This window comes from Mus musculus, chromosome 15 (genome assembly GCF_000001635.26).
Source record: "Mus musculus strain C57BL/6J chromosome 15, GRCm38.p6 C57BL/6J".
NCBI classification, from domain to species: domain Eukaryota; kingdom Metazoa; phylum Chordata; class Mammalia; order Rodentia; family Muridae; genus Mus; species Mus musculus.
Genome location: NC_000081.6, coordinates 4124048 through 4142297, shown reverse-complemented (window position 1 = coordinate 4142297; position 18250 = coordinate 4124048). Strand labels below are relative to the sequence as shown.

At 43.0% G+C, this 18250-nt stretch overlaps 1 protein-coding gene across 1 annotated transcript in view; it reads right to left on the bottom strand.

The window, feature by feature from the left end:
* Oxct1 (3-oxoacid CoA transferase 1) overlaps window positions 1–18250 on the bottom strand; it is a 128917-nt gene that overhangs the window by 13047 nt on the left and 97620 nt on the right. Inside the window, exon 14 of the mRNA NM_024188.6 lies at window positions 13375–13464. Coding sequence (NP_077150.1) covers window positions 13375–13464 — 90 coding nt within the window. The remainder of the gene's footprint in view (window positions 1–13374; window positions 13465–18250) is intronic.

Genomic DNA, 18250 nt, shown 5'->3' with positions numbered 1-18250 from the left:
AACTGGAAAACATGTCAATTTTGTATTTTTATGTATTTTTCTCCTACATTTAAAGCATTATATTTAGCATGCTATTTATTCCTCAATGTCAAATTTAGACATCCACTTGTGATATGTGAACACCTAATTTTCTTACAGGTCCCACTTGTAGCCCCAAAGTCTGCATGATGCTTTTCAGGCCCCCCAGGGAGGGCTGTCACGATTTGTTGTTAATTTCAAGCATCTGAATTGATTTTATTCTTACCTAGTGACCATGGAAAGCAGACCCCTGCAGAGCCAAGTGACCCCACAGTCTGTGCTCACTTTCTCTGGGGCTATTGCCCCCCCCCACCCCAAATTGTTTGGGCTTAAAAGTTTGCTCATTAATAAAACACATGACCTGGCTTAAATGAACTTTTTCTTTTCCAGGTTTCTTTTAGCCACAGTTCCTTTTCTTCCAACAGAAAACCACAGAGGAGTTATGAGCAGAAGCCAGGTTTTACCCATTAACCCCTTGCTGAGCTCCATCCTAACCGCAGCGTGGAAGTGGGTTCTTACATGCTTCCATGGAGCTCAGCGGTAAGCCCGGCTGTAAGCACCACCAGCTCTGACCTCTCCCAGTTATGATTAAACTCCTGCTTAACTTCAGAGCACTAAGATGGTAAATGAACATTTCCTTTGAGCTGTAGGCTGGCCTAGTGCACTGTGGGTCTTGTCTTAAAAACAGTCAAATGCTTCTGCTTCTTGTGGATCTAAACATACCAAATACAACAGATGTCGCTACCATCATTTGGCTGTTTTGCCTGCTTAAGCATCCACCTATGAATTAGTTTATATCTCTCCCCCGACTGGTGTCAAACCACATACATGGTCAGAGGCAATGCATTTCTGATAACTCGATCTAACTATGATTTTGCTCCATATAGTAACTTGTCAACTATGCAATGTACTTAGAGTTAAGAAGACTATGGTATGTGTAAGTCAGTGCAAGTCATAAAGGTATCCTAAAATTTCTGAATGGATGCATGGACAGATATATGAATAAATGAAAGAATGAATGGGAATAGAAATAAAATGGAAGACTATTATAAGTCTTGGATGGGCTGTTTTTTAAAAGACAAACTATTACCTTAACTTACCCAAACTAGTGTTGACTACATGTCAAGTGGCTAGATATTACACCTGCAAAAACAAGTTGTTTCTAGATCTATAAGGAAATCTCCTCTCCTCTTTTCGTCTACTGTCACCCACCTTGTGAGATTTCAAATTCTGTATGTCACAGAAGCTTTATTTAACAGCAGAAATTAATGATGAACATTGAGTTTCTATAGCTGTCAGGTTCTCTTATATTTAATATACCTCAAATAAGACATGCCACAGTGCATTCCAAGTCCGACTTCTAAGGGAGTGAACAGTCTGCAGGCCTTCAAGAAACACTTCCCACAGGAAGCTCTTGCTTTGCTCTCATTACTTGAAGAAGAGGTGCATTGGGTGTGAAGGCAGCCACTTGGATTTTAATGAACAAGCAATCCCGTTTTAGGAGGAATGATGACTGTCACTAGGACAACAGTAATGGGGTCCTACCAACACAGACCTTTTATAAACCACTTTCTGCATAAATAATATAGCATAGTTAGGAATGGTGTAGATGTCTCACCAAGGAACTTTTATACAAAACCTGGTCCTGCTCATACTTACTATCTATGCAAGACCAGTGTGTTCATACTTTTCTTGCCTGTCTTACTTTACAGTATGATTAGATTTAAATTAAATGCAGCATCCACCCCTTTTATGAACTGTTAGCTGCTGTTGTTTATACAACCTATAATTAAAATTCATGTAACCTACTGTCTTAGTCAGGGTTTGTATTCCTACACAAAACATCATGACCAAGAAGCAAGTTGGGGAGGAAAGGGTTTATTCAGCTTACACTTCCATACTGCTGTTCATCACCAAGGAAGTCAGGACAGGAACTCACACAGGGCAGGAACCTGGAGGCAGGAGCTGATGCAGAGGCCATGGAGGGGGCGCTGCTTACTGAAGTGTTTCCCCTGGCTTGCTCAGCTTGCTTTCTTATAGAACCCAGGACTACCAGCCCATGGATGGCACCACCCACAATGAGTCCTCCCACCCTTGGTTACTAGTTGAGAAAATGCCTTACAGCTGGATCTCATGGAAATATTTCCTCAAGGGAGGCTCATTTCTTTGTGATAACTCCAGCTTGTGTCAAGATGACACACAAAACCAGCTCGTATACCTACCAATAAATTCTTTATGAGTTTCTAAGTCCCTACATGAAGTCTGACATAGAAATAAGCAAAGAATGGGCTAAATTAAGGTCCTCAGAACCACAGAACATGGTACATATTTGGAGACACACCATAAGGTTCAGCACACCTAGAAACCAGCGCTTGCTTGGTATATTTGTACAGTTAGAGCAATACACTAGATGATTCCATTCATATTTAGCTCCAAGACAGAGCAGAGATCAAGGAGAGATGGAAAATAACATGCACACAGATAATAAACGTCACAATTGCAGTGCAACCACAGGTTGGCTCTCAAGACAAACTGTGACTGACTCACTCCCACGTTAGCGCTTCCCCAAGCACGCCTCGCCTCGCCTCGCCTCGCCTCACTGTATAGTGTGACAGCTGCATACATCAGTGATTCACAGAGCAGGAGCAATCGCTGATTTTGAACGTTTAAAAATAAATTCTAATAAAGACTGTCGGTACAGTGTGGTGGCATCAAACACACTGCAGGAGTCCACAGACTAGTACTCTCATTTAGTGGAGACCTGGAGGCATTTATCTGGACTTCTAAATTCTCTGGGTTGTAATCCCCTGTTGCCTTGATCTGCTTTCCTGAGACACTGAAGGTGTACCGAAGGAGGAGGGGTTGAACTGATGTTTAAAAAACAAAAGCAGGACGAACAGGATCAGATATGGGGTGAGGGTGGGGCAGGAGAAAGTACAGAAAGCCAAAAAAAAAAAAAAAAAAGAATGGAAATAAGCAGCCTCAGGGGAGGAGGGACCCTCTAGAAATTACCAGAGACCTGGGAAGTCAGAGCCTCTCAAAACGCATAGGGAGTGACCTTAGCCAAAATGTCCAACATTAGGGAGAGTCCACCTCCAGTAGATAGACAAGGCCTCAATTGGAGGGACTAGGTTACTAACCCACAGTTAAAATTTCTGATTCAGAATGTTCATGTCTATAATAAGAACTGCAGGGACAAAAATGGAGAAGAGACTAAAGGAAAGGTGGTCCAATGAGTCTCATGGGGGTGGGGTTGTACCAAGGCTTGACACTATTACTGATGCTATGATGTGCTTACAAACAAGAGCCTAGCATGGCTGTTCTCTGAGAGGCACTACCAGCAGCTGACTCAGACAGAAGCAGATAAGTATAAGCTACCCAAACATTGGACTGAAGTCAGGGACCCCCTATGGTTGAATCAGGAGAAGGATTAAAGAAGCTGAGGGGAGAGTGAACCCATAGGCAGAGTAGCAGTCTCAACTAACCCAGACCCCAGGGAGCTCCCAGAGACTGAGCCACCAGGAGCATGCACCAACTGTCTAAGTCCCCTGGCACATAAATAGCAGAGGTCTGCCAGATCTGGCCTCAGATGCGTTTAATCCTCCCAGGATTAAGGCCACAGGGAAGGGGGGGGGGGTCTGGTGGCAGGGGGCACTCTTTCAAAGGCAAGGAGGAAGAAGAATGGGATGAGAATTGTGGGAGGAGGGGCTGAGTGGAATGACATCTTAATACCATCATAAACTTGACTGATTCCTAAACTCCATTGCTTCTGTTTCCCTGACATCTTTCTCTCCTTCAAGACCTTAGGTACTTCACAATTTTGTTTTTCAATGACTTGTGCCTCAGAACTTTCTAGAATTTGCTTCCTTGGTAGTTCTTTAATTCTTTAGATCGCTACATGTAATCCTAGAACTATGTTTTTCAGTGATGAACAACTCTGGTTAAATGATAAAATTTCTTGCTACCATAGCAGTACATTTCAGGGCATCAAAATGAATTTAATCTCATATAACCAGCTCTTTGTTTGTTTGTTTGTTTTTGTTTTGTTTTGTTTTTTTGAGACAGGGTTTCTCTGTGTAGCCCTGGCTGTCCTGGAACTCACTCTGTAGACCAGGCTGCCCTCGAACTCAGAAATCCGCCTGCCTCTGCCTCCCGAGTGCTGGGATCAAAGGCGTGCGCCACCACGCCCGGCTACCAGCTCATTTTTTACACAACAGAATGTTCTAGGAATTGGTCATTCCCATGTCACCAGGTACTGGGAAAATGCACCAAATCACAACTCATCACGTCAAAGTCAATGGACACAGCCAACTAAAGTTGTCAGAGTAGCCTCTCCAATGCACCGTACTGTATCCACTCCAGTGTCCCAAGGGCATCCCCAGCATGGTGGCCTTTTGTGATGCTCTGCTCTTCCTTCCCCCTCCACTATCCATGTTATGATGTTCATCTCCTATCAATTCCTAACAGCCTCCGAGCTTGCTCAAAGTTGAGACCATTCATCTCTGCATCTACAGGAACGAGCACACTAAATGCACCAAAATGACCAATGTGCTTTTGGATATTGCAATGTGGTCCAGAGAACAGAGACAGAGTTGGAGTTACAAAATACCATGTGACTAAGTAAATACCTGTGGGCTGCCTGGGGCATCTTTCTAGCTCTCAGAAATACACTTCCATAGTTGCAGTATCTCTGAGCTCAACAAAAATTCACCTAACAGAAGGACTTGAAAGGAGATCGCAAGATTTGTGGGGGAAGAGGGCAAAAGCAAGAAGCAAAGGCACACCGGGCCTGCAATATAAAGCACAGAACATCACAAGGAGGAATAAAATGGGTTTCTGCCTCTTCTACTGGCCCCTTTCTAATCGTCAAAGCTTGTTATAAGCTACCAGATGCTGAACTCTGTAGAAAATATATAATCTTTGGTACAAGGAAGCCAATATCAAGGCTCTCTTTAACCTCAACACAGTATCACAGAAGCCTGCTTGTCCACATGCCCAGTGCCTTCTCCCTAACCTCGCCTCACCATATTGGTGAAAGCAAGCGAACTATTTTCTACATACACGCACACTTCATTGCGAAATGCTGTGCTTGCTACCACTTACATGACTGGCAGGCTACTGTGATGACTGAGGTGGGGCAGAACAAAAACGCATTCGCTAAATGAAGAAAATCAGGTGCGTAGAGTACCGAGCCAGGATGAGCTTGCTCTTACTGAGTTTATCCTCATGGGCCATTGTAGCCTTTCTGGGTCCCTATTCAGTTCTCAAGGGGCACTGGTGGAGACCGTCTGTTTGCACAGAAACATTTTGCAATTCGTGAATTTTGTTACTCTGCCTATGCCTATGCAACTCATTTAAAAAAAATACAAGGTTTAATACCAGTCTTTTTAATAGCTGCTATGACTAAGTGTTTCAGATAATTAAGTAGTGCAAGTTAACAGTCAATCAATCAAACTCATAGTCATGTCATATACTACTCTGGATTTCACAAAAACATACATCCTGGGTTGTACAGATAATAGGTAGCTGGAGACAGGCAATGTTTGCTTGTTCAGATATGCAATAAATACATAGATGGTCTTCAAAAGCATCAGAAATCTACAGAATATGGCATCTAAAACCATTTCATTATTAAAAGATCTTTTGATTATGAGACAGAGTTATTCTTGACAATATCCCCTTTTCACATCAAAGAAGATGATGAGCACCAATAACTTCCATACTTCAATTACGGCAAACTAGCCACTGGGGGAAAAAGGCCCCAACTTAATCTGCAGCAGAATACTGTCCAAATAGGACAAATGGATGCAGGGTAGTCAACTACTAAGCTCTGCCAAAAGAGGGTAAGCTAGCCCTTCATAATTCCTGCTTCACTTAAAGTCTGTCAGATGTTCTGGGCCAGAAGACTGAAGATAGATACTCCAGTGTTGTAAGGAATATTGTAAGCTATTTGTCATTTCTATGATTTTTAGTAGCTACATCACTGTGCTTCCTGCATACTCAAATAATATTTATTCCTTCTCAAATTTCTGATGAGGTTACAGCCTCACAATTAAACTTAAGTGGTTAAGGACTTAAGAAGATGTTCTAGGTCTAAAAAGATAATAAACTATTTAAATAAAAAATTCTAACTCACCAAGATAGGATAGATGATAAAAAAAAATCTTTATCTAAATTGCCAAATGTGGGGAATTGCAGGCTGGTATCTAGTCGAGCTGAGGGTAGGTGAATTATGACCATCGAGGTTCAAACCTCAGCTGGACTGGATACCAGCCTGCAATTCCCCACAGCCAAATATAACAGACTGGACATTATAAATGTATATCATATTTTATAATTTTCATATATTCAATTTATAGCTGAGAGAAAAGGAGCCTATAAAAGGCTATAAAATGGACTAAAAAGCAAAAATGTTGAGGTTTGGTCTGTTACTATGCGTTGTAATGCTAAGTGCAGGACCCCCAAGACCTGGTTACCCCATAGATGAGAGTCTGCATGTAGACCCAAGTGACACTATGTGACCTTGCCCAGAAGTTATTTCTGATTGGTAAATAAAGATGTCTATAGCCTATAGGTGGGCAGGATTGAGATAGGCAGTGCTTGGTATTAAGGAGCACGCCACCATAGGTCAGATAAGTCATGAAACAATAGCCATGTGGGTTGGCTATTTGGATTTAAGAGCATCCCAGATGGAACACAGCAAATTATATAATGGGAGTATTGGTTGGGAAATAAACACAATAGTATAAAAGGTAGATATCTGCCCAGTACTACAGCTGTTTAAGGCATATTATAAAGATAAAAGGTGTGTGTGTGTGTTTTATCCAGGAAATAAATGGTCAAAGGTGGGGTAGAAAGCTCAGATTGGGATGAAATATTTCTACAATTACGAGTGGTCTTTATATGTAGATAAAATAGGAGTTAATAATCACATGGATCCTCTCAAGGGAAGAGCAGCCAACTAAGACAATGGATGGACCCAGCCAGTTCCCTGGGAAGAAGCTGCAGGGTTCTGAGGCCCTGTCTCTTCGACAGGCTCCTCGTGCTGGTGAAGCGTCCGCTCTCTGTAAAGGCCGAACCTAGCCATCTTCAGCATCGGCACGGCAGAGCTCAGGGGTAGGTAGCCAATCTTTCCACTCACAAAAAAGAGTGACAACTTAGTTTTCCTCACTCTAACTCTTTGACTCCCTTTAAAAAAATATTTCATTGGCCACTTATATAACCCAAACTTATATAGTTTAAAATTATTAGCTTAATTATAGTCCATAAGACATATTTTAAAGCTTTTACTGGATGTTAGAGTGTGTCATGTCCACATTCAAGGGTTGTTTCTCAAGGATTTCTATCATAAGAGAGATATAAAAGGGCAAACCCATGTAAACATGTCTGTGTTCTTAGTTTGATATTATGATGGTACCAGGGCCTTGGGTGTGCTAAGTGTACATTTTACTACAAAGTTACACATACCTCAGGGCCCTCAGAATTTTGATTTATTTTTAAGTAGACTATTTTTCTTCTAAACTATTTAGACTAATGAACAGTTAGTACAGAAAAAAATGAGAAGCCTCTTAGGATGGTAGAAACAGCAGCAGAAGCGACTGATAACCCTGAGTGAGCAGAAACAACCACTAACCCTGCCTCAGTCCAAAACAACAGCATACTTTACCAAATTCTCAGGATGGTAGAAACAGGAGCAGAAGCGACCGCTATCCCTGAGTCAGTCCAAAACAAAAGCACACTTTATTAAATTGACAGTACATTTCAGTGTTGCCAAAAATTACCACAGAAATCTTTTACATTTGTTGCTTTAAGTAACATATTTGGTTTAAAATAAATGAGATTAATAAGTTTCAGTCCAATTTTATAATTCTCTTTCAGAATAAAAAAAAAAGGAAAGAGAAGATAAAATCAGCATCAAAGTATCTACATGAGACCTGTGCTCCTGGATAGATTAGACTAAATCAGAAAAATCATTCCCAAAGATTTATTCTCAACTTCATAACAACACAATTATGATTCCTGATACTCCCTCAGACCCAAATCTCTCACTGAGAAAATATAACTCTTCCTCAGAAACAGAGGTCTCTTTAGTGTTATTAAAAACAGAGGTTCGCATGAAACTCAAGAAGAACGAAGACCAAAGTGTGGACACTTCGCCCCTTCTTAGAATTGGGAACAAAACACCAATGGAAGGAGTTACAGAGACAAAATTTGGAGCTGAGATGAAAGGATGGACCATCTAGAGACTGCCATATCCGGGGATCCATCCCATAATCAGCTTCCAAACACTGACACCATTGCATACACTAGCAAGACTTTGCTGAAAGGACCCAGATATAGCTGTCTCTTGTGAGACTATGCTGGGGCCTAGCAAACACAGAAGTGGATGCTCACAGTCAGCTATTGAATGGATCACAGGGCCCCCAATGTAGGAGCTAGAGAAAGTACCCAAGGAGCTAAAGGGAACTGCAACCCTATAGGTGGAACAACAATATGAACTAACCAGTACCCCAGAGCTCTTGTCTCTAGCTGCATATGTAGCAGAAGATGGCCTAGTCGGCCATCACTGGAAAGAGAGGCCCACTGGACTTGCAAACTTTATATGCCCCAGTACAGGGGAACACCAGGGCCAAAAAGGGGGAGTGAGTGGGGAGGGGACTGGAGGGGGAGGGTATGGGGGACTTTTGGGATAGCATTGGAAATATAAGTGAGGAAAATATGTAATAAAAAATATTTTAAAAAACCAGAGGTTCTTCCTTTGCTTGCTTACAGTAAATGTTAAGTGCAACTCAAGTGCTTTGCCCTCAGTTAGAAGCCTGGGGACAGAGTTCAGCATTCAGTACTTAGAATGAGGTGCTTGGTTCCCACTGTTGGCAGTGATGGCACTGTCAGGAGAGTTTTGCAAAGGCAAAGGCGGTTTAGAGGTCGAACATCCAGATTCCGGGACTAGTCTTACTCTCTTTCCATTTGACTCTTACTGGAATATTTAATCTTTATGGAGTTTGGTTTGTCTATCTGCAGAATGGAAATAATAAGATCTGCAACGATGAGATGAAAACAATGAGCACCAACAACTTGGAAGGGTTAAGAGTGCTCGACGTGCTCAGAGACTCATGATCTGAATTATGAATCAATTCAACAAGAATTCACCTAGCCTGACAAATATTTTCTATACTCTAACAGAATGGCACCATTGTGCCCCATGTTCACAACACACAGAGTCCGGGCTCTTGCGGAGCTTCTCGCTTTCTAATGAAGAGGGGTGTGACGAGGTCTGTAGAAAGGCACTGAGAGGAAGCCTCTCTGGTACCTTGAGCTTCACTGATGTGTGTGGGTGAGACACACAGGTTGTCTAGGGGAGAGCATTCAAAGCACACATAATATTAAGGACAAAACCTTGATGTAGGATTCTGCTTGGAATGTTTCAAACTTTCAAGAAGGGAGGCCAGAGGAGACAAAGGCTTTCTAGAACCACCTATTGAAATACAATGGTTGGTACAAAAACAATGTTTTAAATAGTACCCCAACATGGCACAGAAGTTATAAGGCTCAGAGGCCCAGAGAAGGAGCTCCAAATCCTGTCGGGAACTTGTAAGGAAAGGAACTGGACATCATCTGTGGCCCCGAGGTAGCCGAGCAGCAACGGATCTCAGCCCAGATTTAAAGGCCTTTGGGAAACAGACAAAATGAGAGAAGGGCAGAGTACTATAGCTGGATTCACCTTTAAATTATAACTCAAACAGTCCAGACATCACAAATGTTCAAATAGCACCGATCCCAGCCCAGTGGCATAGAGGAGGGAGTTTTGAAATCGCTGCCTGCCACTGGGCTACTGAGCATCCAGGGGAAAAGATAGTAACACAAAATCTGAGGAAATGAAAGCACAGAGAGCTCACGTTCTAAGATTACTTAGTTTCAAAGCCTTTACTGATGGCTTTCTCACCAAAGCAATGGGAGGTATGGTTAGGGAAAGGGGCACAAAGGTTCCTGAAGGGACAAATTTGGATAAGATGGGGAGAGGCAGGACAATGTGCAGACCACCTGTGATTAAGGCAGACATAGGTTGACGGAGATGGGATCAAACTCCTAGCCCAGCCACTTTCCTGCAGTGGCTTGCCTACATTCTGCACTTATTCAGAGGCCCTCCAAGAAAGTAAGACTAAGGCTATGCAATGCTAGGCACATGTCCAGCGGCAAAGGACCCAAGTCCTTCTTTATTGCCGTTCCAGTTTTAAGGGGCAGAAGGCAGAATAGGTCAAAGATGAAAAGAAGAAAAGTTTGTGTGTAAGGAATTGTCCAAGAATTAACTTTTTAAAAGTACTATACTTTCTAAAACAAAGAGAGATGGAAGGAAGGACAGCAAGAAAGCACTATCTGTACAATTCTGCCTTGGTATTATTATATCCCAACCTCAGTAAAAACAGCATCCCAGTTGGATGCTCGCATCTGCTGGTGTCTCCAGAAGCTGCCAGAAGGCAGGGAGTCACTTGGAAGTAGCACCAGTAGGCAGCCAGTCTTGCAAAGTTTCCTTTGTTCTTATTAAAACAATAAGAGAGAAAGGAAGGAAGGGAGGGAGGGAGGGAGGGAGGGAGGGAGGGAGGGAGGGAGGGGAAAGATATTTTAAAGTTCTGCCAATGCACCTGTAACCCTACAGGTGGGTAAGGAAGTTGAAAGGCACAAAGCCACACCTGAAATACCGCTGGGCAGGTAGATCCAGACACTTACAGGAACAAGAGCATAGCTCAAGATGACAAGACCACATTTCTCTCCTCCTCTTTTAATCCCTCCGTGAGCCCTGTGCTCTAAGTTTATAAACCTGTAGGGGCTGCTTGTGTGTTGTAACACAGCAGTGGTCGCCAGGTCACCTCGGAAGAAAGTAAGGGCTATCAGGAATGGGAAGTCTGTCCCTTTCCAGTAGGGAGGATGTGGCAATGTTCATATACCCATGCCATTCCCAGTGGAGCAGTCCCAAGAGGCATCACACTCAGGATGTCTCAGGAACACAAGTGAGATGTGAGCTTTTCCAGACAGTATTTGGAGCTTATCTAAATGTTGCGTGTGAATAGTCTTCTCTAACTATTCTAATCACAGCTGTGAATGCTGTAGTCCCAGTACTCTGAGGCAGAAGGAGGACTGTGAGTTTAAGGCCAGCTTTGCCTCCAAAGTGAGTTCCAAACAAGCCTGGATTATAGAATGAAGCTGACAAACAACCCCTCCCTCCAAGTTTTGAAAAAAAAAAAAAAACCAACCAACCAAACAAACCTATGAGTAGATTTCCTTCTGCTTTGTACAAATGAAAGTATTCGTGGGAAACCCTCCAATTCTATTGTGAAAAAACCCAATCTCTCACTGAGAGAAGAAGAGGGAGAGGTGAAACACAGGCCTTGCATCTGCAGCTCTAACAGGTATGCAGTCAGCTACAGGTCTGACACACCACTTATTTTCCTCTATCAGAAATTCCAGCTGAGAAGTAAAGACTTTGATGAGGGAGAGAGAGGGGGGAGAGGGAGAGAGATGGGGGAGAGGGAGAGAGAATTTGCTAAACACAGGCCTAATGTTTTGAAAAATGAATGTGCAAAAATAATCCAAAATAAGTCAGACTCCATTGCCTATGCGTCAACAGTACAATAACAACCCAAGGGAAGTTGGATGGCGATGGCGTCACCTCCAACCGCACTACGCTCCAGAGAAGACTTAGATTTGATTTGCGGCTTGGCACTCTTCTGCCTCCGAGATGAGCATTTCGGATGCCAGGCAAGGCATCTCAGGGGAGTCACCTGTGCTGCTTCCCCTTCTAATATACCGTGTTCACGCCCTGCTGCTCACTTCCCACCATCTTCTAAATAACCTATGCTAGTTCATATTTAGGGCAGTCAGCATTCATGGCTCTCTTCACCAACAGAACTCCCCTAGCCAGCAAGCAAAGCGCAAAGCTAGCCCCATGCTCTTACATGGGCTGGTGCACCACTAAATCAAGCCAGGCAGGCACAGGACCATTCCACTCAGACCAGTAAGCCTCGCAGGATTAATAAAGGAAAAACTAAGGTCACTGCAAGTAAGGAACAGACCACCCAAGACTGACTTCACCAATCATCAGAAATAAATGGGTCCTGGACAGAAAAGACAGTAAGCAGTGAGCAAGTTGGACTAACGGCTCCATTTGTTAGAAGACCGGGTTTCACAGTGAAAGACAAGTCTACATTAGTCATAAGACCTCAAGAAAGTGACTCTTGTCCGGCGGTGGGGTGCACACCTTTAATCCCAGCACTTGGGAGGCAGAGGCAGGTGGATTTCCGAGTTCAAGGCCAGCCTGGTCTACAAAGTGAGTTCCAGGACAGCCAGGGCTATATAGAGAAACCCTGTCTTTAAAATCCAAAAAAAAAAAAAAAAAAAAAAAAGTGACTCTTGGCTCTGCTGCCAGAACCAAAGCACAAATTGGTGTGGGGGGAGAGGGAATGCATGGGGGGTGGGGGAGGATATTATTAGAGGCCAGTGAGATTGCTCAGTGGGTAAGGATCCTTGTTTTCAAGGTTCACAGCCTGAGTGCAATCACCAGGACCCGAACCAACTCCTCTAAGTTGTCCTCTGAGCTCCACACACATGCCGTGCTAAGTGAATGTATGCACAAACAGACAATAAGTAAGTATGTATGTAAATACATGGAGAGCTAAAGAAATGTAGTGGAAAAATATGGTACTTATTATCAACTTTATGGGCACACACACAAACACAGACACGATCAACTGGCAGTAAAAGCCCCATCCATGTTAGCTATTTTTATAGAAAGAGGGAGCACGTTGAAGATGAGCTCCTTTGGATGATTTTGGCTTACTTTGGTGTCACTGACAAATCCTAGCTATGATCACCCAGCACCTAGGAGGCACCCCATTAACTGTTGGATGGTTTGTGAAAAATGCTTCTCAGAACAAGGATGTTTGCTATTCCCATAGCTGTTAGGTTCTCATACATTCTGGAAAGTACCGTGCACTTGACAATAACTATTGTTGCAGACGGACAGCCTGTTGTGCTTTTCCTGTGACCACAGTGAGTGGCTACTATAACAATCTTAAATCAAGAATCAACACATCTTCACTGACTTCAGAGGCAGTGAAGCTTTAACTCAGGACGAGCACACAACTGTCCAAAGGACACCCCGGTACCTGGAGTCCCTCACAGCTGAGCAAGCATCTGGCCAGGCAATGAACTGCTACCTTCTTGTGTTCTTTCCCTTATCAACGTAAGTGCCATCACCTTCTGATGAGCCAGAGAAAACTAAAATCCCCAGTCCAGCAACATGGCACACCAAGGCTCGGCATACTGTGAGTTGTTTCAAACGTGTGAGGAAACACGTGTTACCTTCGCAGAGTGCTCCATGGTGACCACCACTTTGGTTTTGGAACTGGACACCAAATCCATAGCTCCTCCCATTCCTTTCACCATTTTTCCCTGTAAGACAGAAACAGAAACAAACTGAATAGTCAGGCACATCTTACTTCTTAGCCTAAGAGGAAGGGCAGTATTAACTTGCCAATACAAGCCACCGCAGGAGAAACTTACTGACCGTCACTACTCAGTACTCGAAGGTTTGTAACCTAAAACTCTGTTATTCTGCTAGCCTATGGTTAAAGGACAATGTTCAGGATGGTTTTATATCGATATATTTATAATTGCTGCTATTATCATACTATTGTTGTGTGTGCATATGTGTGAATGACACAAATGTATACATGACATGTCACTGGAGAGGAAGTTACAGGACAACCCTGTAGAGTTGGTTCTTTCCTCCCACCTCTCCATAGGTTCTCAGGAACGAATTCAGCACATTGGGCTTGTGCAGTAGCCCCTTAACCTGCTAAGCCACCTCGCCCGGCCCCAGGATGGACAGTGTTATCTCATTTTTACTAAGCATTACTAGGACATTTTTTTGTTGACAACTTATTAGTAATAAGACAAGTGAATAAGAAACTAATATAAGAACCTTTGTAGAATTCTTGCAAAAAAACAAAACAATCAGATTGAAACCTTGATAGCTATGACCTTCATGTCTTTCTTTCCAACATGTACTTGTTTTTACGGATTTGTCCATTCTGGACACTTTCTAAGGCACTTTTGGGTTTCCTATAGATTCACATTAGTAGGCCGAGGCAGTAAAGGAATCCTCTAGCGGTGACTAACTCATAAGGAAAGTGGTTCTGTCTGTCTATCTTTCTGGCTCTGGGCTTTCATCCTACACTTTGAAAAGAGGAAGAACAAAATAGAAAATCTTCCCAGTCAAGCAAAAACAGAAAGGAGGAGTTTCATTCAGAAGTGTCCTGCGTCACTGATCTGTTCCTACCCACCCCTCCACCTTCCTTCATTATTCATTGATCAACTCTCTTTGATGTGCCACACATACACACACACATACACACACACACACACACACACACACACACACACACGCAAAGATTCCAACTGTCTGCTCTTGTCTCCTGGATACAGAGTTTTGGAAAAAAACAGGTGTTTCCAAAGATGATGAAATACATCCTCCCATGGCACAGTGAAAAGACATGACTTCTAACATATAAACTTCTTAACGTTTTATTTCTTTATTGTTTTTAAGGTCTGTTTTCTGGCTCATTGGTCATTCATTATTCTCCAACCATCTCAGAGCTCTGAGGAAATTAAGAAAGGTATGTGTCGGTCTAAAAGAGGACCTCAAATCCATGTCCTCAGAGACATCTCAGAGGTAAACACAGCATGATGCAGGCAGGAATTAGACCAGAGGCATGTAGGACAGGAGGAAGCAGCTGAACGCTTTGTGGCTTACAGCCTGCCATCAAGGAGATGGGTGGCAGCTGGCAATGGTAGAGTGGAGAGGTGTGTGGAGGATACAAGATCAGTTAGATTCAGACAGGGTTTGAAAGAATGCAAAATATCCCATTGATGCCCAACAAAGTCATCCTCTGCTACATACATGGCTGGAGCAATGGGTCCTTCCATGTGTACTCCTTGGTTGGTAGTTTAGACCCTGGGAGCTCTGGGGGGTCAGGTTGATTAATATTGTACTTCTTCCTATGAGGTTGCAAACCCCTTCAGCTTCTTCAGTCCTTTCTCTAACTCCTCCATTGGGGACCCCTTGATCAGTTAAATGGTTGGCTGAAAGCATCCTCAGATGCCCCAGTGTAGAGGAATATGAGGGTGGGGAGGCAGGAGTGGGTGGGTGTTGGGAGCCGCCCCCACATTCGCCGTCACAAGATGGCGCTGACATCCTGTGTTCTAAGTGGTAAACAAATAATCTGCGCATGTGCCAAGGGTATTTTACCACTACATGTACTCTGTCTTTCCCATGACGTCAACTCGGCCATGGGCTGCAGCCAATCAGGGAGTGATGCGTCCTAGGCAAAGAATAATTCTCCTTAAAAGGGGACGGGGTTTCCGCCATTCTCTCTCTTACTTGCGCTCTCTTACTTGCGCTCTTGCGCTTTTGCGCTCTGCGCTCTGGCGCTCTGGCGCGCTGGCGCTCTGGCTCCTAAAGATGTAAGCGGGGGGCCTTTCGTTTTTGGGGCTTGGGGCTTGCGCTCCTGGCTCCTGAAGATGTAAGCAATAAAGTTTTGCCGCAGAAGATTCTGGTTTGTTGTGTTCTTCCTGGCCGGTCGTGAGAACGCGTTTAAGAGGTGGGTGCAGGCACACCCTCATATGCCCCCCACCCTCATAGAAGCAGGAGGTGGGGGGATGAAATAGGGAGCTTCTGGGGGATTGGAAATCGGGAAAGGGGATAACATTTGAAATGTAAACAAATAAAATTTCCCATAAAAAAGAATGCAAAATATAAATGTGCAATTTTAACTTTTCCATCAATGCTATGACCTTTAGTCAGCTGCAAATCTAACAGGCTAGTCATCAGGTCCTCAGATTTTTGTAGAAAACACCAATATCTTTATGGCTCGATAAGTATGGAAAAGCCATGGACAGAAACAAGAAACCAGAAATTAATTTAATGTGTTCTCAGTCCCTTGAATTAGAAAAAGAAAATCCTGGTCGCAATACACCACAGGCAAACCTTGAGACATAATGAATACATAGGTTTGAAACTTATGACAGCCTCTAATGGGGGCTTGCTCAACTTAACTGAATGTGATGCACACATTTGAAATCACTTCAATTAGTTAAATACTTACAGATAACCTCCTGGGTACAGAGCACTCAGCTGGCAGAAACAGAACTTGAAACAATTTCAGAAAAGCTACCTGTTTGCCTCTGTTTAAAAGGGTCCTCTCTTTACACACTCACTGTATATGAAGTTTTCATGGCTCAGGTAAGTGATCTGATGTTCTCTAGCCCACAAAACACAGGCTAGAGATTTTACAGCACCATCTTAACCTCTAAATGCCTGCTTTCCACAAGCAAAAGATGCCCAAGAATGAACAACTGTTATACTCTGTGTGACATTGCCAAATCTCAAACCTCTCTGACCTAAACTAAGACTATGTATCTCTGCCATAAAGCCATGGTATACCCTGCATACAACAACATATGGAAGTATATGATATATATATATATATATATATATATATATATATATATATATCCCCAACATGCCGATAAGTGACCTTTGCCTGGGTCCCTTCAGTATGTAATTCTACTATTACTGGGACTTTGTCCTTCCTTCCTCCTGACTCCTTTTCCCCTACACCACAAATATCTGGATGAAGGAAGTAAGCAATGGGCTTGTTCCCATTGCACCAGGACAGTGAGGAGGCATCTGGTAACTGCCTGGACAAAGGATGGCAGGAAGGGGTGACAGCAATCTTACCAGGAGGGGATTTCAGTAAACTTACCCTCACTTGGAGAAAGCAATACTGAAAAATAGTACCACGGTGCTCCCAAATCAATGTGTTTCTAGTAGTAACTACAAAATCTGCAGGTATTCAGTTCTCTTAACTCTTTTAGTATGCTCAACGTATTGGAAAAAGAAAACAGGTTGTTTCCTACCATCTGAACACCCAAAGGATTCCTGAAACATAATCAATTACTGAAGGAAGACAAGTGGCTCTATCTAGACTGGCAAGAACAAAAAGAGAAACAAGCAGCTATGGAAGGCAAACTCACCATTATCCCTCACCTTGGGTTATCAGTATTTGTGGGAGACTAAGCCACTTGTTTCCCAGCTCTACTGCAGTTAAACATAGCAATGGGCCTGGATTCCAGACAAAGGGAAAGGGGGAGGTAATATTCGTGACTTTAAGATGTTAGCTCATAACAAGTCTTGTCTGAATCCTTCATATTCTTCCACCTTCTACTGTATGGGCACAAAAAGGCAAAGTGAGGGAAGACTGGTGAGCTCCTGGGTCCTTACAAAGCTCACTTACTCAGAACCGTGCCCTACTGTTCAACATCAACAGGAAGTAAACTGCTTAAGCAGGAAGACCTGTTTGGTACAGCAGCTATTGTAACCAACCCATTGATGTGGTATTGAGCAAGTGCATTAACATCAGCAGAAAACTCAGTGTAGAACAAGAGCTACTTATATAATGGAACAAACGGAAGGGAGTTAGCAAGGCTCTTCAGAGGCAAGAGGAAGGTGACTCCTCCAGACACTGTGCTGGGAATCATAATTTACTGCTCTATCCAAACGTCCAGCACATCATCTGACATTTTTAAAGCTAAGCTATTGCTTCTCGTGAATGAGCGAGGGAGCGCGAATTGAACAGATCTGTTAAGGGAACAGCTGGAAAGGGATAAAGATTCCACTTTCACATTCATCTTCCTTCACCGGACTCAATACCCTATTCAACCTAGACAACAAAAAGCTAAATAAATGAGAAGATTAAGGAACTAAAAATAGGCCTTTAAATAAATCATGAGAGATGACACTTGTGGAAGATTGCCATGTAATGAAGAAGAGGGTTTGGACATGAATGAGCACTGGGCAGGGTGACACCAGGTGTAACCTCTTTAACTCTCATTGCACACACATATTTCTTGAATGGCGTAACTTTAGATCTGGACTGTATGCCCTCTAGTATAATGGGGAGATGATTGCTGGGTGCTCAGCTTATAACCATCTCATCATTTTTCATTTAAGGGCCAACCCTGACATCAAGCATGGAAAGAATGCAAAAAAAAAAAAAAATGAGCTAGAAATGTGGTAGTCTCCAATACAACAGAATCACACAATACTTCAGTCTGCTATGCAAGTACCAAGATGAAAATCAGAAATACAAGGCCATTAGTGTTTTCAATAAAATCC